The sequence below is a fragment of the Cricetulus griseus genome, chromosome 4, assembly GCF_003668045.3.
Source record: "Cricetulus griseus strain 17A/GY chromosome 4, alternate assembly CriGri-PICRH-1.0, whole genome shotgun sequence".
NCBI classification, from domain to species: domain Eukaryota; kingdom Metazoa; phylum Chordata; class Mammalia; order Rodentia; family Cricetidae; genus Cricetulus; species Cricetulus griseus.
In genome coordinates this window covers 151,621,206-151,647,779 of record NC_048597.1, presented here as the reverse complement: position 1 = coordinate 151,647,779, position 26,574 = coordinate 151,621,206, and the positions used below count along the sequence as shown (strand labels likewise).

General features: G+C 37.3%; 3 protein-coding genes across 3 annotated transcripts; 2 read left to right on the top strand and 1 right to left on the bottom strand.

Annotated features, from left to right (window-relative positions):
- The first annotated feature begins 370 nt into the window (after positions 1–370).
- Positions 371–1,300, top strand: LOC100758915 (olfactory receptor 10G9). Its single transcript, XM_027412195.1, has one exon. It carries the CDS (start codon positions 371–373, stop codon positions 1,298–1,300), a length of 930 nt encoding a protein of 309 aa, XP_027267996.1.
- Positions 1,301–7,072: 5,772 nt separating this feature from the next.
- Positions 7,073–8,008, top strand: LOC100759491 (olfactory receptor 10G9). The gene has a single exon (XM_027412301.1). The coding sequence runs from the start codon at positions 7,073–7,075 to the stop codon at positions 8,006–8,008; it is 936 nt and encodes a 311-aa protein (XP_027268102.1).
- Positions 8,009–18,212: 10,204 nt separating this feature from the next.
- On the bottom strand, positions 18,213–19,148 carry LOC100758628 (olfactory receptor 10G7). The gene has a single exon (XM_027412300.1). It carries the CDS (start codon positions 19,146–19,148, stop codon positions 18,213–18,215), a length of 936 nt encoding a protein of 311 aa, XP_027268101.1.
- Positions 19,149–26,574: the final 7,426 nt, after the last annotated feature.

Sequence of the window (26,574 nt, the reverse complement as noted above, 5' to 3'; positions counted from 1 at the left end):
GTTTTGCCATGATGTGGTACCTTGATGAAACACAAGAGAAATGAGCCAATCAAATACAATAACCTTTCTTCTTAAACTGTTTCAGGTATTTTTACAGGAAAGGGAAGCTAAAATATATACAAATAGAAAAAAATCTTTCTCTTCTCTCTCGGTCTTTTTGGAGTGTGCATATTTCTGTGTCTTCTACATGCCTGTGCTTGAGAGAAAAGAGAGAATGAAATCATTCCATCATCTTTACCAAAGAAGCGTTGAAATGCAGAAAACTGAGTGAACTCTGGAATTATCCATCATGGATGATACAGCGGCCAAATAGAGAAGCAATCCTTCATTCTCAGTTCCATGCAAATTGAAATAAAAAAGATGAGAAGAAATGTCAAATGTGACCCTAGTGACCACATTCTTTCTCTCAGGCCTGCCTCACCCACCATCCTTGGACACCATGCTATTTGCCATCTTCCTGGTGATTTACATTCTCACTGTGCTGGGAAACCTTCTCATCCTGATGGTGATCAGGGTGGATTCCCACCTCCACACACCCATGTACTACTTTCTCACCAACCTCTCCTTTATTGACATGTGGTTCTCCACAGTCACAGTGCCTAAGATGCTAATGACATTGGTGTCTCCAGAGGGCGGGGCTATCTCCTTCTACAGCTGTTTGGCACAGTTTTACTCCTTCCACTTCCTGGGTAGCACTGAGTGTTTCCTCTACACAGTCATGTCCTATGATCGCTACCTGGCCATCAGTTACCCACTCAGGTACAGCAGCATGATGAGCAGGAGAGTGTGTGCCCTCCTGGCTGCTGGCACCTGGCTCACTGGTTCCCTGCACTCTGCTGTCCAGACTTCATTGATTTTCCATTTGCCCTACTGTGGACCCAGTCAGATCCAGCATTATTTCTGTGATGGACCACCCATCCTCAAGCTGGCCTGTGCAGATACTTCAGCCATTGAGATGGTCATCTTTGTAAACATTGGGGTGGTAGCTTCGGGTTGCTTCCTTCTGATTTCACTGTCCTATGTGTCAATTGTCTGCTCCATCCTGAGGATCCGCACTTCAGAGGGCAGACACAGAGCTTTCCAGACATGTGCCTCACACTGCATCGTGGTCCTCTGTTTCTTTGTGCCTTGTGTTTTCATCTACCTGAGGCCAGGCTCTAGGGATGCTGTGGATGCAGTTGTGACAGTTTTCTACACTGTGCTGACACCCTTACTCAACCCTGTTGTGTACACCCTGAGGAATAAGGAGGTGAAGAAAGCACTGGTCAAACTCAAAGACAAAGCAGCATCTTCTCAATGACGTAATATTGTCAAGGACCCATCTAATTTTTTTAAAGATTTTATTTTATTTATTATGTATACAACATTCTGCTTCCATGCCCAGAAGAGGGCACTAGATCTCATAATGGATGGTTGTGAGCCACCATGTGGTTGCTGGGAATTGAACTCAGGACCTCTGGAAGAGCAGTCAGTGCTCTTAACCTCTGAGCCATCTCTCCAGCCCGACCCACCTAATTTTTAAAACATCAATAATATAACTAAGTTACAAATCATTGCTTAAAACCACTTTCTCAGGATTACATAGTTTATATGTTTTTAATGGTTTTAAAAGTTATATTTATATCCACCATACATGGCAAATGTGCTCATATTTGTATTTATAATCTACTCATGAATACATATTTCTTTAATCTTAAAAAAATAGCATTGTGCCATGTGGTGTCTGTCACACACACCTTTAATTTCAGCACTCCTTAGGTGGGTGGATGTCTGAGTTTGAGGCCAGTCTGGTTTACATAGCAAGTTCCAGGACAGCCATGACTACATAGAGAAAACCTGTCTTGAAGCATACAAACAAATCAACAAACAATAAATAAATAACACTTTGATGTGGTCAACATCTAACGTGAAGAATATCTAATGTGAAGGGTAAATTGTTTTTCTTTAGGCTGAGCTCATATGTTACTTTCTCAAGGTTTATTTGTCATGCAAATGATTTTGAGAATATGCAGTCATTGAGCTGCTGTTCAGAAGCAGCAGCAATTATCAGAGGTCATGTTATCCTGAAGCTGTTGTTTTTCAAGTGTGCATTTTATTGTTTTGCTAGTTCTCTTTGTATTTATAATAATACTAACGTATTGAAAATAAGCTATAATGTATAATATACAGTGTGTTTGTGTGATTAGTATATATTTATACAAATTCATGTTTCTAGAATTGCTAATGTTCTAGTAGGCAAAAATAAGAAGATACTCAAATGTGTAACAATTGACTGAAATAATACTTTTATGTAAATACATAAAGTATGTTTTAAGGCAATGGTTTACTGATGATCTAGAAATATTCATAAAATGTACTATGGAACTATTACTTTGATTAATGTTCAGGGTAAGAAGTATACTGGGTATAGATGTAAATAACAATGACTAAATCATGACAATGCATTTTACAAAATAGTTTTGAAAAACTATTATATATACATACATATATATATATATATATTGTGTGTGTGTGTGTGTGTGTGTGTGTGTGTGTGTGTGTAATACATTTCCAAAGAAATGGAGTATTGATTGTGCTTATTATCGACTGGGGGATTCAATATTAAACTCCCACATATTCTCCATTGATTTAGACCAGTGGTCTCCACCTTTGTATTTCAAAGACCCCAGGTTGTCATGGTAACATCAAAGAAAAGAAGAAATTAGATGATTCACAACATCTAACAATTTGAAAAGAAATGCATTAAATATCATTAGCAGTTCAGAGTATTGCTTGTATGAGGTCTAACAAAAAATATAGGAGAAAGGAGAGCAAAGATACAGGCACATGTTCACATGACCTAGATATCCTGCTTTGCAACAGAGAAAGAAGAGCATCTTCAGTAAGTTATTTGAGTTATTTGTGTAAAAATGAATGCATTTTGACTTCATCTCAAAATGTAGACATCAAATACAATCCATTTAGTTTAATTGCTTATATTGGTAATCTTTATACGTTTTGTTTAGATAGTGCTATTTTGAAGCAAACAACCTAAAGAGCCAAATTATGCATCAGATCAAATTTATTATGCCATATAGTGCAAATTTTTATTTCATTTTCATTAGCCAGAATGTAATAAACCTAAAACAAACAAGAATATATGTGAATATATCTAGTAGAAAACATTGTAATTAGTGAAATAATTATAGCTGCAATTTTTAATTATGTAGAAAAAATATTCATTCTTGACTTGGCATGATAAACATCTAAAAGGGAGAATACCTTACAACATCAAACTTCATTAAATTTTACTTAATTTAAACTCTATAAAAAGAAAAGAAAAAGAAAGAATATCTATTAGTGCAAAATATATTAATATTAGAAAAATATCAATAAACTGCCACTTAGTTTAGGAACATGAGTCCTGAATGACATGAATATGAAATAGACATTTAGCCCAAAACAAGAGAAAAATAGAACTTGCCCTTTTAGAAGTTTTATTTGTAACATGAATAAAATAGTCAATAATAATTTGTGAAGTAGTAAAACCATTATGTTCTATTCTTCACCTGTCTCAGCCTTTCTGCTCCCTCATGACCTCTGTATCCTTCCTCTTCTTCCCTTCTCATTCTCGTGGCTCCCTAAGAATGGGTATGTGATTGGTAGGGTTTTAGTTGGGGGGTGGTGGTAGGGGAGGATGGGAGGGAGAAGGAAACTGGGATTGTCATGTAAATCAATCTTGTTTCTAATTCAAATAAAAAATGAAAAAAAACATTATGTTTGTTGGCTTGAGGTGCTGTAACACAAAAGAATGATCCAATAAAAATTATGAAGCCAATAAAATCAATGGACATATAAAAATTTATACATACATTTTAATCATATAATTTACCCTCCTACAAATCTTTCGTACCTTCCTTACCCAACTTGAAGATCTCTCTCTTAAAACAACAACAAAAAATAAAACCAAAAGAAAACACAGACCAAAACAAACAAATGAAAAGCCTCAACAAGACCAAAAAGAATACATCAAAAGAAAACAAAAGCGCATGGAAAACCTATGCAGTCCATTTTGTGTTGGACAGCTACTTCTGGATACAGGGCTTGCCCTGCTGTGTTGCTGATATACCCAGTGACACTCCATTAGAGAAAACTGATTTTCCTTTTCACCAAAGCTATTGATTGCAAATAGCTCCTTGGCTAGAAGTGGAACTTTGTGTCCACTTTTCCCTCTCAGGAGGTCTTTCTTGTGGATGCTGTCACAGTCTCTGAGAGTTCCTAAGTGTATCAGCTTGATTGTGTCTGAAGATGCCAAAACATTGAAATTCGAACTATCTGAAAGTTAGTAAGTCTCAAGTGTTAAGATAAGTATTCACATTGGACTCAAGTGGTAAAATTCCCTGGAACCTTAAAAACTACACAAATGTTAGGAATGTGTGATGTTTGAGTTGATGACAACAGATGGTATAAGAAACAGGCATGCAGCTACAGTCAGCAGTCAAACGATGCCCACTTGGACTGTGGGAACTTTTAAGTGGAAACAGGCACTGGAAAGATCCAGCAAGACATGGGATATTCTGAGGAGAGACATGCATGTTTATGAAAATCCTTTCCTTTGTGTCTTGCTGATGTGTTTTTACTCATCAAGGGAACCTGGAAACCCAAGAGCAATCCCATCCCTTGAGACATGAAACCATGTTAAGCTCCTGCACATTTAGTCATTCTGGTTTCTAGTCTATGAACTAATTAGCTTGACTTTTAATTAGAAAGGGACACCCTTTTCTCATTTCAGAGTGTCTCTTTATATGATAACCTGAAAATTTGTGCTTGTCCATAACATGTAGAAGGTGAAACATTTTTGGAAATGCTCAGGTATGTTTTTTGACTAAAATGAATCACACCCCATAGATGTTCTTGAGTGACCTAAACTTGTTTTCCATTCAGTTTCTGTTTTCCTTTTAGTGTAAATACTTACATTCAATGATGATATTTGTAAATTCTTAGACTTCCTCCTAATTTTGCTGCCTAGTCTCTCTCATTAGATAGGTACATAGGAAGAGGGATAGATGACCAGTAGATAGATGTAGTAACTGTATGATTTCAAGTAAGAGTGATGTTGCTACAGTAGCCATGTAACTTAAGCACCAGCCTTCATGGTTGAGGTTTCTGCTCCAATCTCAGGCTACCTTGCACTTCTCCTCATGGACATTTTTTTCTATCAACTCTAAATATATTTTATCTGTGATTGGGTCGTGTTGCTGCAGCAGACATTTCATATCTCCATTTCCTTGACTGAGGGGGCTACTCGTGGTCATTCTGGTAACTTCAATAATCTAGTTTCTGTTATTTTTTTCTCATATTTGTGGGAAGATAACTTTCTTGTAGCTGAAGTCATACTTTTTATAGAGAAGATACATTTTATCCTGAATCTTCTAAGAGCAGAACATTTATTCTTTCTTAGTGAAAAATGGTTCCACAAGTCAACTCACAAAACAGTAAAGTTAAAACAATTAAAATAAAAACAATTGTTAGTTCTAGCAATGATTTGCATCAAGTAAAAACAATCATTTCAGTCCTAGCCATACACAGTATTACCATAGTGAGTGACATGAGGTCTCTCTGTTGGCATTAGTTTCAATTTTAAGTCATAGGTCTTGAGTAAGCCACATAGACTTGACAGAATCATTTCCTTCTGTGAAAGCACTGTTTTCATTTGAGGGTTATGAGGAAAGAGGGTGTGGATAAAATATAATCTCTAACAAATCCAGTATCAGAAAGCAATCAGAATCCTAGCATAAAGTATGTGTATCAGCACGTTGTGGTTGAGAGAGTACATATGAATCCAATCTTTTTAATAAAACATCATAGAGCGGAAACATGGATTTAATGTGTATGAAACTTTTTCTTTTCTGGGCAGATGAATTGTAGGCAATCCTACTGCGTAGTGGTAGGGCATCTGTTGTTCTTATGTGACTGGAGACTCTAGGGAGACTCTGTGAGAAGCAGGCAGTAATGGGGCAACACTGAACGGGCAGGAACAAAGCCATTAACAACTTTCTGTCCAACTGGGAGGTTTCTGGGATTCCAAGAGAATGGACATATTCCCTTTCTAAGATCCAGAAGAGGCAATTCTACAGTATTTCAGCAAGCCTCAGTACTGTATGGTCTACTGTCATTTACAAGTAGAGACTGCATGCCAATCTTTGCTTGCATATTTTCAGTCAGGGAGATAGTATGAGTGTTGCTAAATAACACATTTCATATCAAATGATTGAGATATGTCATGGACTTCAATGATACTCATTAATGTCAGCAGTTTTTTTGGTTCTCCAAAATTCTGTGGGAATCCAAAGGTCAAAACTGATTCTGGTGGGTAGAACTCTAAATAGACTCCAAGATTGCTACAAATTACTATATTCTCCCTGGCTAATCACATTTCCCCAAATAGGTGCCTGGATATGAACATGGCTAAAGACTCCTTGCTTCATTGATTATCTTGCGTCACACTTTGTTTTAGGGAAAATGACTCTCCAGGTAACAGAAATATTACATGCCATATTGTGACATGACCAGCAACCTAGGACTGTTGTAACTGTGGTAACTTCTAGACTGATGGAATCTGCTAAGAACCATTAAACACATGAGAAGCTCAGATCTAAAACTGTACAAAACTAAATTCTATCAGAAACTGTAGTAGCTTAGAATAAAATTCTGATGCTCAGGTATGATTATATAACTGGTTTGGACCTTGGGTTTTAAGATCTGTGAGTTACACTATAGCAGGCCTGAACTACAACATGTGGAGAATAACACATTTTTATGTTTTATTAGCTGTGTGAATTTATGATCCTCCCAAATAAAACTAAAACAGAGACATTTTCCTATAAGCTTTTCTTCTTGTATGCATTTGTGTATGGCACTGCTTGTATTTCTAAGCCTGTGTGTGAGAGAGGTGCTTAATTATTTCAATACTATCACTAAAGGAGACCTAAATGAAGTACCATAAAGTCTAACATTGTAAAACAGATAATTATTTGTTAAAGTCTGAGTGATTCTTATATTTCTATAGGGAGAATGAACCAGGGGAGAAGACATGTCAAATGTGACCCTAGTGACCACATTCTTCCTCTCAGGCATTCCTCATGCACCATCTCTGGACACCATGCTCTTTGCCATCTTCCTGGTGATTTACATTCTCACTGTGCTGGGAAACCTTCTCATCCTGATGGTGATCAGGGTGGATTCCCACCTCCACACACCCATGTACTACTTTCTCACCAACCTCTCCTTTATTGACATGTGGTTCTCCACAGTCACAGTGCCTAAGATGCTAATGACATTGGTGTCTCCAGAGGGCGGGGCTATCTCCTTCTACAACTGTGTGGCACAGCTCTACTCCTTCCACTTCCTGGGTAGCACTGAGTGTTTCCTCTACACAGTCATGTCCTATGATCGCTACCTGGCCATCAGTTACCCACTCAGGTACAGCAGCATGATGAGCAGGAGAGTGTGTGCCCTCCTGGCTGCTGGCACCTGGCTCACTGGTTCCCTGCACTCTGCTGTCCAGACTACACTGACTTTCCGTTTGCCTTACTGTGGACCCAACCAGATCCAGCATTTCTTCTGTGATGCTCCTCCCATCCTCAAGCTGGCCTGTGCAGACACCTCAGCCAATGAGATGGTCATCTTTGTGAACATCGGGGTGGTGGCCTCAGGCTGCTTTCTGCTGATTGTGCTATCTTATGTCTCAATTGTCTGCTCCATCCTGAGGATCCGCACTTCAGAGGGCAGACACAGAGCTTTCCAGACGTGTGCCTCGCACTGCATCGTGGTCCTCTGTTTCTTTGTGCCCTGTGTTTTCATTTACCTGAGGCCAGACTCCAGGGATGCTGTGGATGGAGTCGTGGCTGTTTTCTACACTGTGCTGACACCCCTTCTTAACCCTGTTGTGTACACCCTGAGGAACAAAGAGGTGAAGAAAGCACTGGTCAAACTCAAAGACAAAATAGCATTTTCTCAGATCCAGTAACCACTGGCAAAAAGATACTTCATTTTTTCAACATCAACAATATCATTTAATTATAATTCATCTTTGAATCCAACTTCCCAGGAATATTCAATTCTTATATTTTCTAAGGATTTTCAAATTGTAATTAGATCTCTGACATGAGATAAATGTGCTCATGGTTTAACATTTTATCCCTTTGCATATGATTTTTTATCTTTAAAAAATAACATTAATAAAGAAATGTGATGTTATCTCAGTTGCTTAATTGAGTTGAAATTCTTTTCTAACTGATATTATAGAATGCTCCTTTTGGGTTCATTTCTCTTGTGCATGTATCCAGAAGTCATAGTCATGTCATTATTGCAATTAGCAGAGGTCATGTTATTCTGTGGTTTAGTTTTTCAGATGCAATTTTTTTTACTCTTTCAGTGGTTCTGTGTTACTCTGTGTGCATAGCTATGAAAACGTATCCAAAACAAGGTTCAGAATATGTAATATATAGCTTTCTAAGGATAATTCTACCTCTAAATGTATGTTTGAATATATGCATGTAGCATTTTTATAAAAATATTTCTAAAATGCTCCATTCCTAGTGAACAAAATTCAACTATTCAAATATATAACAATTGAATGAAATTATATTCCTATATATAGTGTTACAGAGCAATGGTCATGATGATCTATGACTATTTATAACATGCATTATAGAGCTATCTGTTTTGATTAAACACCTAAAAGTCAAAATATATTAAATATACACATACATTGGAACAAATATAGAAAAAACAAATAACAAATATAGAAAAAAATAAAATCTTAGTCAACTAGTCTCCTTTAACATGGCAGGTACTTTTCCCATCTTCAGGAAAGTCACTTTTTCTTTGGTAAGACAAAGTGTGGTTCAATACAAGACAATCAGTGAAGTAAATGATCTCAAGTCATATTCACAGCAAGAGCACATTTGGGGAAATGTGATTATCCAAGAAGATTTACAACAGACTGGGAGATTCAATATTTTAAGGATGCTAGTTCTCAGACTACATTGCACACATGTAGGATTAAGCAGGAGGTTGGGGATGTTTGGGATGAATCAGTCTCTTTTTGAGATGTCAGGAGGGTGCACTCATGAATTTATAACAGCCGTGATTCTCAATACAAGAGGTACACAAGATCCACCTATTCAACACTTCAGTGTGGAGGGAGGAGGGGAATAAAAGCCCAGAAGTCGAGGTGTGATTCATAATTGATGCCTGCTAGAAGAAGGGGAGTCATTTTTCTCTGGGGGTGGTATTTCTCATAACTTTAGTAGTAGATGGGGATGGGGCAATGCTAATTAGATTCATTGGATCATTAATAACAATAAGAATAAGAAGTTATGAAGTTGGAAAAGGGATATATATGTTGGGTACCCAGAAAGTTTTAGACATTTTATAGAAAAGGGGTAAACATGATCTAAATTCCTTGTATTCATATATGAAAATCTCAAAGAAAGGATAAAATAATATACTTGGGAAGTTTAATTATAATATTAATGTTAATTGATCAGTTCACAGTGCTACCAAGGTTTCTGTGAACTTCTCCATTTTATTCATATAAAAAGTGTAGATGATAATGCTACTGCAATTCACCTTTTATGATGAAGATTAGTCTATTTTCAATCATCAAAACCTTTGGATGTTTTACTTTATAGGGAAAAGGGTTTTTTGTTAATGTGAATAAGTTACTTAAATGAAGCAATTGCCCTGGATTAATCATAAAGGACCTCATGTAGTAACCATAATGGCCCAATGTCATCAGAAGTCTAAGAGAAAAGTTCAAAGTCATAAGCAAGAGATTTCATAATAAGGCAGAGCCTAGAAAAATTAATGGGTCTAAAATGAAGGACTCTAGATTAATGTAGAATATAGGAAAGGCAAGTAAAGAATTACCTTCTAGAGTCCCCAGAAGAAATTAATTCTGCGTACCAACTGATGAATGCCTTGTTTATTTGTGTTTCTGTTTTCCAGAGCTATCCAGATAATGAACTTCTGTTGGCTTAAGAAGAGAAGCTGAGGTATCTGTGTCTACATAGAACAGCTTGAGGATGGGTAGCACATCACAGAAGTAACACTAGATCTGGATGGGTCCACTGTTGGACCAACAGAAAATCAGTGTGGTCCAGACAGCAGAGTCAGGGACCCACTGAACCAAGTGCCAACAGTCAGAGAGCACATGCTCTCACACTCATCATACTGCTATACCTGAATGGGTAATGATGAGCAAGGAGTGATCATAGGACATGATTGTGTAGAGGGAACTCCCTCAATTCTCTATTACTGATGACTAGAACTTTGCTTTGTGCATTCTGCAGAATCTCTCTCCCCCCACCCCCTGCAGACTTGAAGCTGGCATGCTTTCTGGGTATATTCTGTTACAAACTCAAAAAATTTTGAAGTGCAGTCAACTACAGCCACCCTGGTGTAGAGTTTTTCCTATTTACAAAGATGGGCCAATGGTGCTTTTATTTAGAAAGCAGAAAAATAAAAATATAAGATCTCATCATACTTCTTTAAAAAATTAGGAAAATAGACCCTCACATTCCCAGGCCTAGTTCACATCAAACAGAATATGCAGAGGCAGAGCCTGGTGAATTCCTCAAAACCTCTATATACTGGATCACAAAACAAATCTCAACAAACACAGGTAAGTGAAATAACTCCATTTATCTTCTCTGATCACAAGGTTAGAATCAATAGTAGAGGATCAAAAGAATCTCTAACAGTTACACAAACCTATGGAGAATGAATACCACATTACTGAATAATGAATGGGTAAAATAAGATATAAAAACATCATGGAATTAAATGAAAATGAAAACGTAACAACCAATACCCATGGGACACCATAAAAGCTGACTTAGGAGGGAGATTTATAGCTCTAAGAGTCTAAATTAATACAATCTAAAAATACATGGAAGGATTTGAGGGAGAGGAAAATATGTAGAGTCAGAGAAAAAAGCAGATGAAGAAAGAAATAGAAATAATTAAAAAGGAGAAATATTCAAAGAACAGGAATAAATGACTTAATGATGCAACTCAAGAATATGCAACTCAAAAACAAAACCACACCAAGCTTAAATCCAGCAGATAAGAAGACATAACAGAAATAAGAGCAGAACTTAGTGAAAACTAACAAAACAACACAAAAAATCAACAAGTCTAAGAGCTGGTGCAATGAAAAGATAAACAATGTTGACAGACCCTGGATCCAACTAACCAAAAGAGAGATACCATCCAAATTAACAGAATCAGAAATGAACAGGGAAACATTATGTCAGATACCAAAGAAATTTAAAATATTATGAGTACTATACAAACCTATACTTCATTAATTTAAAAATCTAAAAGAAATGGATGAATTTTCAGAAACATTCAAACCACCAAAGTTATACCAAGAAGAGATGGACAGACTAAACAGACCTGGACTAAGAAATGCCCAGGCTCAGATGGACCCTTAGCAATATTCTACCAGACTTCAAAGAGATCTATGACCAACACTTCTTAAATTATTAAAAAGGCAAAAATCAGAAGAGTTCCTTTTGCAAAACAAATACTACTGTTATACCCAAACCAGGTATAACACATTAAAAATAAAAGAATATATTATTACTGTTGAACAGAGAATCAAAAATCATAATTAAAATACTTTCAAATTGGATTCAAGCATATATCAAAAGATTATCCAACATAATAAAATTTACTTTATCCTAGATGATCATGGATAGTTCAACATACATAAATCATTTTATAAATCATATAAATGGACTTAAAGTAAAAACTTACATGATCTTTTTAATAGACACAGAAAATACAAACATATATTTATGACAAAATTCAACATGTCTTTATGATAAAATTTCTAAAGAGAGGGAAAATACCTCAGGACAATAGATGACATTCATTGTGAACTCACATTCAACATTAAAAAAGATGACACCAATAGAATTACTAATGGGGATGGGGAAAGTACCTAAGTCCTCAATCCTACATAAAGAACTACAACCAAATAAGGAATGCAGAGAGCAGGAGACCTAGTCCTCCTCAGGAAAAAAGCACAACAATTGGTTATCCAATACCAAATGGCTAGATCTGAAATCTCTCTCTCTCTCTCTCTCTCTCTCTCTCTCTCTCTCTCTCTCTCTCTCTCACACACACACACACACACACACACACACACACGCACCATTATATGAACTGGGGTTTTATATGTCTATATGTCTATATATGTAAATATTTTATACATGAAAGAACAATTAAAGAAAAAGAAGTCATACATTTGAAAAGAGAGTAGTTATACAAGGGAGGAGCTGGAGGAAAGAAAGGGAGGGTTAATTGATGCAATTATATTATAATCTCAATAATTATACACACACAAATATATATATATATATATATATATATATATATATGTATATATAAGTCCACATGCAATACCCTAAAAAACATAGGTGTAGGAAAGGACTTTCTGAATGGAGTTCCATTTACTCAGGAGTTAAGACCAACAATTGTCAAGCTAGTGTTCTTTGGATATGTCAGGCCAGCTGCTACCATGTGTCTCTACAATATGGTTGCTTAAACAAGATCTTTAGATCTTTACAATGACCACAGCAGTTGGCATGCCAATGAGGATGGGGAAATTTCATAAAGACTCCCCCAGATGAAGAGCCACAGGAATCAATGTTTAATGGGTGGGGGAGATTTTTGTTTGTTCCAGGGATGAGCTTCCTGATAAATTATCCAATCCCAAGTGGTCAGTCTTAAATATGTACATATGACATATAAGCAACACTAAAAGGACATTCATATGTATGTGTGCATATATATGTGAAAATTAAAAGAAAGGAAAATCATAAAACATATGATATTATATGTAATAATAACAAAAAGAAATCATTAATTTAAAAGAAAGGTTTGGATGGGAGAGAAAGAGTGTAAGTCAAGTATGAATAGTATTGTATGATGCATTCAAAACCCCAAAAAGTTGTACTTTAAAAGAAGGTAAAAAACGCTAGACATAATATAAAATGTGATAAAACGTATTAAATGTAGACTGGATAAAGCCTGTTCTTGTAGTCACCATCATGTAATGGACTAGATTTTTGACTTTTGGTGATACCCTTATTTCACATTTGTGGCTTAATTTGCATCTCCCTAATAATTAGTGATATTGAAGGCATGCAATATTCTGGCAATTCTTAAGAATTGTTTGGAAATTGTTCAAATACTTTGACACATTTTTGGAGACTCATTCTTACACATGCATGCAATATTTATGTAATCTTACACACATGATACTAAGTGTTTTGAATGATAAACTTTGGATATTAACTCTTTATCAAACACACGACCTGCAAATATTTCTTTAGTCCGTGGTTGTCATTTCACTTTGTGGAATGTTTCCTTTGGTGTGTAAAACTTTTTTGCTGTTGGAGTCACAGTTGTCTGTTTGCACTTGTCCTGACAGTTTAGTTGAATAGTATTTTTAAAGAGACAGAAATGTAGCTTCTTTTAATTACTGATAAATGGTCTTACTAAACATTTCAACTATTTTTCTCTTCCTTCCTTCCTTTTTGTTTCGGTTTCTCAAGACAGGGTTTCACTGTGTAACATCCTTGGCTGTCCTGACTCTATTTGTAGACCTGGCTGTCCTTGAACTCACAGAAATCCACTTGTCTCTGCCTACCAAGTGCTGGGATTAAAGGCGTATACCACCATACCTGATTTAATTCAGCCATTTTTATGTCCAGTTAATGATATTTATTCTATATACTCATATTTATTAATTTTGTAGTAAATTTAACTATTAAAATTTGTGTAACATTAAGATATATGAAATTAACATTTAAAAAAGAAAATCATACACAGTATTGAAACTGTGATATATTATATACTTTACTTGGATTATCTCAATTTAATATTTAGGAGGTATTCTGATAGGTGCTGTCATCTAAATGGGCATCATAGGTAAGGAATATGGTCAAGCTTTGACCCCACACTATCTGGTACCAATTCAATAGTGTTATTTTTTATGCTATGTTGCTTTTAGACAACTTCCAGGTACTTTTCTTTTTCACGTCAAGATAATATCGGTTAACAAGAGTAATCACTGACAAGAAAAGATATTTTTATATAGTTATGCTTATATATGTGAATATGGTTCTTGCATGTATATATGATTTGTATTCATAGTAATTTAATTTTCTCTTGTCATTACTGCCTCAAGAAACTATAACCTGAAATGCATAATTTCTGTCTACAACCCTCTTCAGATGTGACATCTAAATGTGATTGAAAGTAGACTAAGGGATAAAGGAAAAAAAATGAAGAGGTAAGGGAGGTAAGAGGGTATAAACCATTGGTTAAATCTCTGAAAAACAAAGTGACTGATTTCTTTAATTAATAAAACATCCACATTATCAGCATAACTTAATTTTGAAAGTGTGTCCTTATTAGTGCTCTAATGATCTATCAGTATTGTTTTCAAAGGAAAAATTTAGAAGAAAGTTAAAACAACAACACCGCAGCTGACGTTTGCTTGCACTACACATACACAATGTTGAAACTTTGGATAATCTTTGATCATATTATACCATATTTTCATCTATTTCCTTGAACTTTTTGGCTCAAATTAACAGCTCTTGAAGCACCAAACTATACAAGTATTCACAGACGCCAGTAACCAGGGATATTATTTCCAGGTAAATCTATTTCTAAAATAAGGTATGGGTGTGCTTATGACCTATCTGATGGATTTTCCTGAAACAGCATGTTGTGAGCTAATAAATAATTGAAAAGGATTTAAAATTATAAGTAGAAAGTGGATAACATTAAGGGATTAAAACAGCTAAGTTTAGCATAACTTTTATAATAATAATAATCCCAGTGCTGATAGATACTTGTGTTGATCAGCGCAGCCCCATTTTCTCAGAAATTAGTCAATGCAACAATTTCATCATTATTTTTGTTATAATCTAATTGACATTTAATTCTCAGGAATTGAAGACACAGAGATTTAAAGCATGTTCTGGAGCTCCAGAGTGCAATAGGAAAAAAAAGGTGGATTTTAGAATGTTACAAAGCACATATGAGATGGCAGGGTAAACTGACAGAATCCTGCAAAGATGAGGTGAGTTGGTTAGTCAGTCATCCATAGTCAGGAAGTCAGGAAAGTTGATGATTTGCACATATAAGTAACAAAAGCATATGTTAACCATGTGGTTTTTAATGAAGATTTCACACACCATGCATAAAGTTTATGTGGTATGCAATAAATTCAGAGATTTTTATTTGTATGGCAAATTATATTGTCTTGAATCTTTTAATTGTAAGCAGAGAAAAATTGGTCACTAGAGACAAAAAGTAAAGCATCTACATTTCTTTTATATCCAGGCTAGGCATATTAGTGGACAGGGACCTGCATCTAACTGGACAGAAGGCCAAGATTGCTTGTCCCTATGAGTGGACCAGAGTGAGGCTCCAGCTGGGCTGCTTTAAGAGGTTTAGCATAGGAGACAGGTGCTTTAGCCAATATCATGAAATTTGCAGGCAAATGGATGGAACTAGAAAAAATCATCCTGAGTGAGGTAACTCAGACTCAGAAAGACAAACACAGTATGTACTCACTCATAAGTGGATACTAGGTGTGAGTAAAGGATAACCAGACTACAATCCACAGCTCCAGAGAAGCTAGGTAACAAAGAGGACCCTAAGAGGGACACGTGGATAGTCCTGGGAAGGGGAAATAGCTGAGATCTCCTGGGTAAACTGGGGATGTGGTGTGTTAGAGGGGAGGAAATGGGGGACAACAACATGAGGGAATAGATGGTCGAGCTGTGGGAGGGACAGAGTTGGAGAGCAATGAAACAGTTATCTTGATAGAGGAGCAATTATAAGGTTAGGGAGAAACCTGGTACTGGGGAAATTCCCAGGAATCCACTAGGATGACACCAGCTAAGACTCCTAGTAAGAGTGGAGAGGGCACCTGAACTAGACTTCTGCAATCAGATTGGTGAGTACTCTAATGGTCATCACAGAACCTTCATCCAGTAACTGATAGAAGCAGATGCAAAGATCCACACCCAAGTACTGGGCCTAGCTCCAGGAGTCCAGTCAAAGAGAGGGATGAGGGATTATATAAGCAAGAGGGGATTGTTGAAGATCATGCTGGGGAAACCCACAGAGGCAGCTGACCTGCCCTAGTGGGAGCTCATGGACTCTATATTGACAGCTGGAGAGCCTGCACGGGACAGAACTAGGCCCTCTGCATGTGGATGATAGTTGTGTAGCCTTGTCTGTTTGTGGGAACCTTGGCAGTGGGCCCAAGTCCTATCCCTGGTGCATGAGCTGACTTTTTGGAGCCCATTCTATATGGATGGATGCTTTGCTCAGCCTTGATGCAGGGGGAAGGGAGTTGGTCCTGACTCAACTTAATGTGCCAGGGTTTGTTGACTCACCATGGGAGGCCTTACCCTTTCTGAGGAATACATGGGGGAGTGGTTTGGGTGGAGGTGGTGGGGAGCAGGAGGAGGGGAGGGAGAGGGAACTGTGGTTGGTATGTAAAATGAATAAAAATTTAAAATTAAAAAGGTTTAGTATAAAATTTACAGTGTGATGTAACACTTTTTACACTATGGGAAAACAGAAGCATACATTATTCTGGGTAAACTATGGGGGAAATTTCAAAGAGAGTGTTATGTTATCATTGAACACATTGTGGTGGGGCACAGCTGTAACCAACAGACTGAAACAGGAGAACCGAAAGTTCAAAAACCAACCTGGGCAGCATAGTGAGATGTTATCTCACAAACAGAGAAATGGAAAAACTAAACAAAACAAAACAGTACAATGGTAGAAATTTTGGATTAGAATCAAAGCCAGGCCAGTGGTGAATTACTTATGCACATTGCCTTTCAACTTTGCAACGTGAGTTCTATGGTGGGCCTTTGTCTGTGCACAACCTTGTGTGTAGGTCATGGCTTTGTGAATGTTGTGTGCCAGCCTACCTGAGTTAGGAGTATTTTCTTCTCAGCACAGTATCACAGCCTACTCAAGGAAGCCAGGGCAAGCTAGCACAGAAGGATGCTCTTTCTCCAACACCTCTGAAATGCAGTTGGAACAAATATTAGGAGTCTGGATACATTTCATATCAGTTTTCCAGCTCCACCTTCCTCATCTGCTAGAAAGGATGGCATGTATTGCAATAAGAGGATGCATGGCATGTAAATGAAACATTTTTTAGGAAACTCAATTCATACTTAGTGCATATGTATATATGTGGACAACTGATTGGGAGGTTTGAGGTGCAAATCTTACCTCTCCGTAAGTATCCAAAGTTCAATTAATACTTTAAGTCACATAAATGTGGCTTGCAGAACTGCATCATTATACACGAATTTGTATAAATTGGAGAATAAACTCAATGAATACCTTTGATTCTTTTTCTCTAAGGACATTTGATTTATTTTTTATACTTAATGTTTATCTTTTTTTACAGGTTAAAATTTGTTTTCTGAAATGGACACTTTGAATTTGGACAAAATGTCAGGAATTTTCCAAAGCAGGGCAGCTGACAGCCGTTATCAGTAACCAATAGGAAACATGCAATGTATATGTCATATTCATGGACATAACCCTCCAAACTTGTCAGAGTATTAAAAAAGTAAAGATCTTCGATAGTTTTAGCTCATGAAAGGGAATAAAGATAGTTCGGGGAATAAAATTGTTTGTCAAGTGTTTTTTTAAAATGTCCATTTCTTCATACTATGTCTTTTAGTGGACTGAAGTATAGGAACTGTAGTTTTATACATTTATTATGAAAAGTATAAAACATACAAACAAGGAGATTTCTAAAATCTTACTTCAATCCAATAAAACATACTGAAAGAATATGATACTGGACTGCAATTCTGGAAACTATTTATATAGGTAATAAAATTAAGTAGTTTTTCTAATGATTTCCTCAGAACACAAAAGCAAAGCAGCCATATGAGCCTTCTGCTGAGATTAACATGTTCACAGGGAGTTTGCTTGGGGATTCTTACAAGTGTTTACCAAGGGAAAAAAAAATCAGTCACAGCATTAGAAACAAGGGCTCAACATTTCAAGTGCTCTTTGAATGTCTCATGGCCACATTAGAAGCATAATTTAACTAGAGATTGAAGACATTAAACATATTCTTCTTTCCTTGATTATTTACCCCGAGTAAACACTGACCCATATTTTAGTTTCAACAGGGCTTTCTTCACCTCTTTGTTCCTCAGGGTGTACACAACAGGGTTGAGAAGGGGTGTCAGCACAGTGTAGAAAACAGCCACGACTCCATCCACAGCATCCCTGGAGCCTGGCCTCAGGTAGATGAAGAGACCAGGTCCAAAGAAACAGAGGACCACGATGCAGTGCGAGGCACACGTCTGGAAAGCTCTGTGTCTGCCCTCTGAAGTGCGGATCCTCAGGATGGAGCAGACAATTGACACATAGGATAGCGCAATCAGAACGAAGCAACCCGAAGCTACCACGCCGATATTTACAAAGATGACCATCTCATTGGCTGAGGTGTCTGCACAGGCCAGTTTGAGGATAGGAGGAGCATCACAGAAATAATGCTGGATATGATTGGGTCCACAGTAGGGCAAATGGAAAGTCAGTGTAGTCTGGACAGCAGAGTGCAGGGAACCAGTGAGCCAGGTGCCAGCAGCCAGGAGAGCACACACTCTCCCGCTCATCATGCTGCTGTACCTGAGTGGGTAACTGATGGCCAGGTAGCGATCATAGGACATGACTGTGTAGAGAAAACACTCAGTGCTACCCAGGAAGTGGAAGGAGTAAAACTGTGCCACACAGCTGTAGAAGGAGATAGCCCCACCCTCTGGGGACAACAGGGTCATCAGCATCTTGGGCACTGTGACTGTGGAGAACCACATGTCAATAAAGGAGAGGTTGGTGAGAAAGTAGTACATGGGTGTGTGGAGGTGGGAATCCACCCTGATCACCATCAGGATGAGAAGGTTTCCCAGCACAGTAAGAATGTAAATCACCAGGAAGATGGCAAAGAGCATGGTGTCCAGAGATGGTGCATGAGGAATGCCTGAGAGGAAGAACATGGTGACTATGCTCATGTTTGACATTTCTTCATATGAAGTATGGCCATTGAATTTTCACTGATGGAGAACATAAACTATAAATTGTTTTATATTTTTCATATATAGACATCCCAGTTCAAAGAAATGAATGGTTGCTTCTTTATTCCAGCCATACCCTTGAAAGAGCATAAAATTCATATGAAATGGTTGACTTTTAAGAAGAGGATCAAATTTAGTATTCTTTGTTTTGTAAAATTATAAAAATCATGCTCAAGTAATAACTAGTGCTGAAAAACTTCTCTCAGCACCAACCTTCATTCTAGTAACCTTTTCCCTTTTCCTTTAACATCTACACACCCCCTTCACACACACACACACACACACACACACACACACACACACACATACACACACACACACACACACACACACACACATACCCAGTCAGTCACTCTTCCCCTTAGATTATTAAATACTTTCATTTAAATGAAAAATTTACAACTACCTTCCTTCTGGATGCCCTCTGGTCATGTACATGGAGGGATTATGTTTTCAAGTTTTTTTGTTTTGTTTTGCTCTTTGTATTACAGACCGCCTGCTTTTTTTCTTGTGTCCTGCCTTTCTGGCTGTATGAAGAGCTGGAAACTACTGCACTAATGGTCAGGTCACATTTACTCCATCTCTTCTTATTTACCCAGGACTGTTCATTCTACTGAAATGTGATCAAATAATCTGTGTGCATTTTGTGATGCTCATGAAAAATGTGCTTAAATTTTAAAGAGAATTAAACATGTCCCATCCTTCAATATCAGGTTTGAAAGAAAAATAATCATATATTTTGCACTAAAATCTTAGCATACAAACCATATACACAGTCTGAAATAATTTTTGTTTGTAGGATATCTATTATTTCAGAGATGAGACAATGTTTGTTTTTTCTTCAAAGAGCAGACCGGGTTTCTCATAAGCAATATAGTTAAATTTAAAATCGTAATTAAAAGTCATGGAACATCAATAGATATCTGGCTAGAAATCTAGACGTAGCCAATCAAAAAGGAATATTACTTACCCAATTACTAGGGAACTTCTACCCTTTTCACCTTTGCCTCTCTGTCAGAAATAAATAGCCTTTTCATCTGTAGAAATTCTCTGTGGGAGCTTAGTTGGATGTTCAGAGTTAGAGAAAGGACTTACTTGATGGATGCATTATATAATATATCTTTATTAAACTAGCAGGGTTATCTAGGTCACAACTAAGGCAATGAAACTGACTTTAAAGAAGACTAAAGAATCCAAGAATTTTCACCTTAAAGATAGTGTAGACTTCCCAATGTGACCATCCAGAAACAAAATATTGAGTTTAGACAGTTTTGACTGCTTACCAGTTGGGGAACTCTGTTTTGGATCACAAGGCAGATACTAAGGTTGAAAGGTACTTCATGTCCTTAATGAGTAGTAGCAGTTATTCCCTATGTGGTTAAAAACACTGAAGAAAAACTATAGAAACAAGATTCTTTGAAATATTTATAATTGGGTTGATATCTCAGGAGATAATATTTTAGCCCTAGATTCTTCTTTGGCAGGCATATTTCAGCATTATTATAAACACCGAGAACTCTAGCCAACTGCATGTATGTAAGCTCGTTCTGCTTTGATGGGCTATCACTCTTTTAACCTTTTTATTTTGTCAAAATGTAATGAATAGCCATCAAATCTTCAAGACTTCTGCAGGGAATGCCTCCTACTCATCCTAGATGTTTTCTGTGATTTCACAAGTGGAAAATAAGGGCTTTCATGCCCTAGGGGGCAATTCTCTGTAGTAGCAGCTCCAAGTCTCTTTGATGAATCTTTTCTGTGCTCCAGGGACCCTCAGATGGTGATTCCTGGAGAAACATCTTACTAATTAAACCCCTCCTCTCCAGGGCTTCTGTCCAGGAATGGATGTTTATGTCACATTTGCTGTCTGAGAGACTCCTCTGAAACTGCTGTCTTTATTCCTTCTTTAGGTTTAAAATCTGTTTGCATTTTATGTGACGGTGCCTTTCCTTATTTGTTTTCACATGCATTAATGAAACTACAGAAAAAGAAGATATTTTCCTCTGGAATTAATGCATGCCTTAACTACTAGGGAAGAATTCTCACAAAAATAAATAGCAACCCAAAGCCCAGACTGTGCTAAAAGCCAGGCTAGCACTTACAGATGGGCAACATTCCTCTCTATGGAGGAGATTTCAATACTTGAAGCCCCTTAAATTAACATTCCTGACACTTAACCTATCACATCACTCAATTTTCTAACATTGGATGTCTGCTTAAATTAAGACATATTTGATCTATGTAAAACCATCACATTTTTTAGAAAGTTTATAATTACTGGCAGTTTACTTCTACTTAACATATCTCAATATTACTTTATGAAACCTACATTTCATATTTTGGCATTTGATTCTCAGTATAGGTTTTCTTTTTCTTTCAATAGATTTTATTTAAATTAGAAGCGATCTCATTTTACATATCAATCCCAGTTCCCTCTCCCTCCCATCCTTCTATGCCCCCACCGACCCCCCATTCCATCCCCCATCCACTCCCCAGGGAGGGTGAGCCCTTCCATGAGGGATCATCAAAAATCTGTTAAGTCATTTGGGGCAGGGCCTAGGCCCTCCCCTGTGAATCTAGGCTAAGAGAGTATCCCTCCATGGGAAATGGGTTCCTGAAGTCTGTTTGTGCACTAGGGATACATCCTCAGTATAGGTTTTCTATTGAGGATCTCAACAACAGCATTGTATGAGTTTGAACTTTTCAGTGATAAGAAAAGAATTATCCAATTTTAAACTCTCCTTCACAATACAGTGGGAATCTATGTGATAAACAAACTAGAGCTTCCAGCATCATCAAGAATTCTGCACGCAGGCATGTGAGATGACTTGTAATGTGCTTTATGTACAGCCTTGGCAACCTGAGTTGGATCCCTAGGACCTTCATAAAGTTGGAGAGAAATGGCCTCCAAAATTATCCTCCGACCTCCACAAGTCAACCATGACATGTGCACATTCTAACACACACCATACATGCACAATAATGATGATAATAATAAATAAAATTGAAATTAAATATAATTCTTCACTTGTTGGTTTTATAATGTCCCGTATCCCCAGGCCATTCCCATGTAATAGTGTCCTCTTCTGATGCTCTGCAAATGATGAGATAAGGGCAGGACTCCATTTTCGTGTACTCAGCAACTGTAGTAGTATCATTTGACTTGCTCTGCCAGTGTGTCTCCTTGAATGATTGTTTTTTTTCAATAATAACTTTTACTGTTCAACATTCTTTGTACTTTCATGTTATTTTAGAATCAACTTTCTAATTTCTAGAGGCAGATTTGTTTATGTTTCAGTTAACTTTTCATTGAATATACAGAGTAATTATGGGAGAACTGACATTTTATAAGCCCTGTGTCTGATGTATGGATAGCACATATGTCCTTTATACCTCTCAACAACACATGCAATTTCAGTGCTCAGACCTTGCTCTTCTTCCCAGACTTATCATTAGTGTTTCCTGGATTGATATTTTAAGTGATAATTTTAACACATAGAAAAATAATAGATGTTTTATCTCAGTATTATATCCTGCCCAGCCTGAGTAAATAACAAACTGGACCAAATACATACAAACAGGTGCCTCATGCTTGTGACTTCAGAATTTGTGACTCAACATCACTGACTTCAGATATTGCATCAGATTATTTTTTCCTTAGCTGATTATGCTGCTTGCTTCTTCATGTGAGACCCCTGACCCCACAATCTAGAAAATGCCTTGAAAAAAAATGTTCAGCTTCTCAATTTTCCTTCCTCAGAAATTTCAGTTGTATGCACTTTTCACAGGCATGAGGCACCTGTTTGTATGTATTTGGTCCAGTTTGTTATTTACTCGGGCTGGGCAGGTAAATATAATCCCTGTTAGTGTGTGGACCAGGATATAAAATTTACAGTATATCTATACTTTATCATAATTGTTTGAAAAGTATGTGAATAAAATTTTATAAGCATATGTACATAGTTTATGTTTATTATGAACTTAAACACTCCTGCAATAATCATTGGCATTAGAATGTTTTACATTGCTAACTACCATTGGGCACCTCATCTCCACTTTGCGTTCATTTCCATTTTGGTCTCACTAGTCTTTGTTCATTCATTCTTACGGTTTCTTTATCATGATTTCCAATTATTTTTCAAGGCATTATTATTTTATATAGTTAAAGTGAGTATTTTTAAAATTTAATTAAGTCGAATCATAAGTTTTTGTTAGTTGACAACAATCATAGTTTCTGTTACTTAACAGTATATTTTCAAAACATGTATACATTGGTATGTTGTATTAGCTTTCCATTACTGAGACAAAATAGCTAGGATGATATATTCTAAAGGGTGGAAGATTTATCTTTGTTTGTTTTTTCAGACATTTTATTCTATGGTCATATCATTTTATTGCTTTGTGATTGTGGTATTGCTGATCTCTGTGGCCAGAAATGGCAATTATGACTGCTGCCCTCAAATGTCAAGAAGGCCAAAGAGTAGTTCAGGTGCTCAGAGCCCTTCCTGAGCATACCCCTAGTGACCTCCTCCTTCAAACCAGGCCCTGCCTTCTAAAATGTCCACCTCTGAGTAGTGTCATTGGCTGAGGACCATGGGTCTTCTGCACATGGGTCTTGGGGAAGCAAATAATGAGAAAAGAGAAGTGAATGTGCATGTATATGCCTGTTGAAGAAAGCTCTCATGTGATAGAACTGAAGGGAAGAAAATTTCCATTTTCTTTTTATAACTGAAAGACTGAGTTTCTAAACAAAGAATCTTCCTGATTCTGTGTCTTCATCCTTCCTTCTACAAGATAGTTTTGTGAACACACACATACCCACCCACCCCCACACACATACGCGCCCCCCATTTTATTCCCAACATGTTTCCCTCTATTGTGTCCTCAATGAAGACTTACTGGTAGGTCTCAGAACTTGCCACATGTAAGAATTCTCTTATACATGCCAGGATTCTCCTCTCCTTGCTTGTTCTGGTAAAATCACCATAATATACAATGTGCCCTATAGGACAGAGCAGACAAAGGGGAAGAGAGTCATGTAAGCAGAACAAGGGTTGGCAGAAGCAATCAGAACTAAAGTTGTATACCAGCTTCTGGAAAACACATCTAATGTGGAAGAGAGATGGTTTCCCTTAAATTTCTAGGGTTGCAGAATGTGTTTTTAAGACAAACTCCTATTTTGTGTAAGATGGGACTGTGCAGAGGCTAGAGACAAGATTTGCATTTTCTCCCCTTGAATCCAAGACACAGACCACACACTCAGCCCTGTTATACTTCTAGCTTATTTCAAAAGGTTAGTAATTTTCAAATTATTAATGAGTGTTATAACAGTAAATTCAAAGGGTTCGTAAGAAGTTTGTAATAGCATTTTAGAATTTGAGTCGAATGAAGTATCTAGTTTTCCATCTTTGCCAAAGAAGATTGGCTCTTTGTGTCCTTGAGAGATGGTTTAAGCAAGTTCTACTGAAAGTCTGCTTTCATGGAAATTCAGTCCCTCCGTCCCTCCCTCTCTCCCTCCCTCCCTTCCTTCCTTCCTCATCCCAACCACAATTCACCCTCCACTCCCAGTCCACTCCTCCTCAGTTTCTGTTCACAAATGGGCAGGCCTCCCATGGGTATCAACAAAGCATGGCATATCAAGTTTCAGTAAGACTAAGTACATCCCCTTGTATTTAGGCTGGGCAAAGAGATCCAGCATGAGGAATAGGTTCTCAAGAGCCAACAAAGCACTAGGGATAGTCCCTGCTACCATTGATAGGAGTCCCACAAATAGACCAAGCTACACAACTGTCACATATATGTTATATGTTTAGGTTGTTCCCATTCAGGCTACTTGGTTGTTCTTTCAGACTCTGTGAGGTCCTATGAGCCAGATTAGTTATTAAAAACAATGGCATCATAAAATTTGAAGGCAATTGGATGAGAAAAAACCATCTGAATCAGGTAGCCTAGCCCCAGAAAGACAAACATGGTATGTACTCACTCATAAGTGGATATTAGTTATAAAATAACAAATAACTATGCTAATCCACAGGCCCAGAGACGCTAAGTAGCAAGGAGGGCAAAAGGGCAGATGCATAGATCTCTCTGTTTAGGGGAAATAAAAGAGATTTTTCTGAGTGGACTGGAGGTGGGTGAGGATGGGAACCTGAGGGATCAGGTTGGGGGATGAGTAGAGGGGGAGAGTACTGAAAGGATGACTGGATAGGGGGTACATTTCAGGATTAGGTAGAAACCCGATGCAAGGGAAACTCCCAGGAATCTACAAGGATGACCCCAGCTAAGACTCCTGGCACTAGTTGATATATAGCCTGAAATGGCCATCTCCTGTGACCAGATTAGTGACTAACCCAATTGTCATCAGGGAGCCTTCATCCAGTTACTGGTGGAAACAAATACAGAGATGAAGAGTAGAGGAGGTATTGGATATTGAGTGATTTCTTTATCATTGGTGGCATATAACCAAATTGTGTTTATTTGTTATATACATGGTCATCATGAACCACAGAGTGTGTACCTGTTCCACAGTGGGCACTTGGAAGGGGAGGGGCACTTTGTACATGGACATATCTTCACATTTATTAAGTTATCCTATTGTGTCCCCAATTAGGTGGACAGTCTCTTCATATTGTGTTGTTCATGGCATGTGCGACACCTCTGTAGCACAGATTGTGTTATTCCATCATCTCTGGATGTATGAAACTGGCTATTATCTTAAAATGTAATATTATTAGCAGTTAAGCATACCTTATTTAAATGTTTTATCTATATCACAGAGGAATCTTGACAATGTTATGCTGATCTCAAAGGCTCTGTTCAACTGGTACTATACTATTTCACATATATGAATGTCTACAAGAGACATACCTGTGTTAGGCAGGCTGGGGCTTTCTGGGGAAGACAGTGGGAGTTAAGAACTGACTGCCAGTAGGCATCAGGAACATTGATGATGTGGCCAATGCTCTGGGGCTGGGCAATGTTTATAGGAAACTATGAATGTTCTAAACATGATTCAACTTTCCACTTAAAGTAGGTAAATTTTATTAGTTATAAATTGTTCTTTAAAAATGTTAGCAATAAAAAGGTAAGTGGGTACTGGACAGAGAATTCATAGCTGTTGTTCCTGGGAGAAATACATGATAACAGAGATATTTCTATTTTTCCTCATTTTATCTAAAATTGATTATTTTCTTATACAACACATCATGAATACAATTTCCCCTCCGTCTACTCCCTCCAGTTCCTCTCCATATCCACTTTCATTTGAGTCCAGCTCCCTTTCTGTTTCTCATTAAGAAAGAATAGGCTTCTAAGAGACTACATCAAAACATAAAAGTAAACCCCAAAAAACAAAAGAGATATCTTGATAGAGGGG

Excerpts from the sequence above, each read along its gene's own strand:
- LOC100759491 (XM_027412301.1), top strand. The coding sequence starts at position 7,073 with ATGTCAAATGTGACCCTAGTGACCACATTCTTCCTCTCAGGCATTCCT.
- LOC100758915 (XM_027412195.1), top strand. The coding sequence starts at position 371 with ATGTCAAATGTGACCCTAGTGACCACATTCTTTCTCTCAGGCCTGCCT.
- LOC100758628 (XM_027412300.1), bottom strand. The coding sequence starts at position 19,148 with ATGTCAAACATGAGCATAGTCACCATGTTCTTCCTCTCAGGCATTCCT.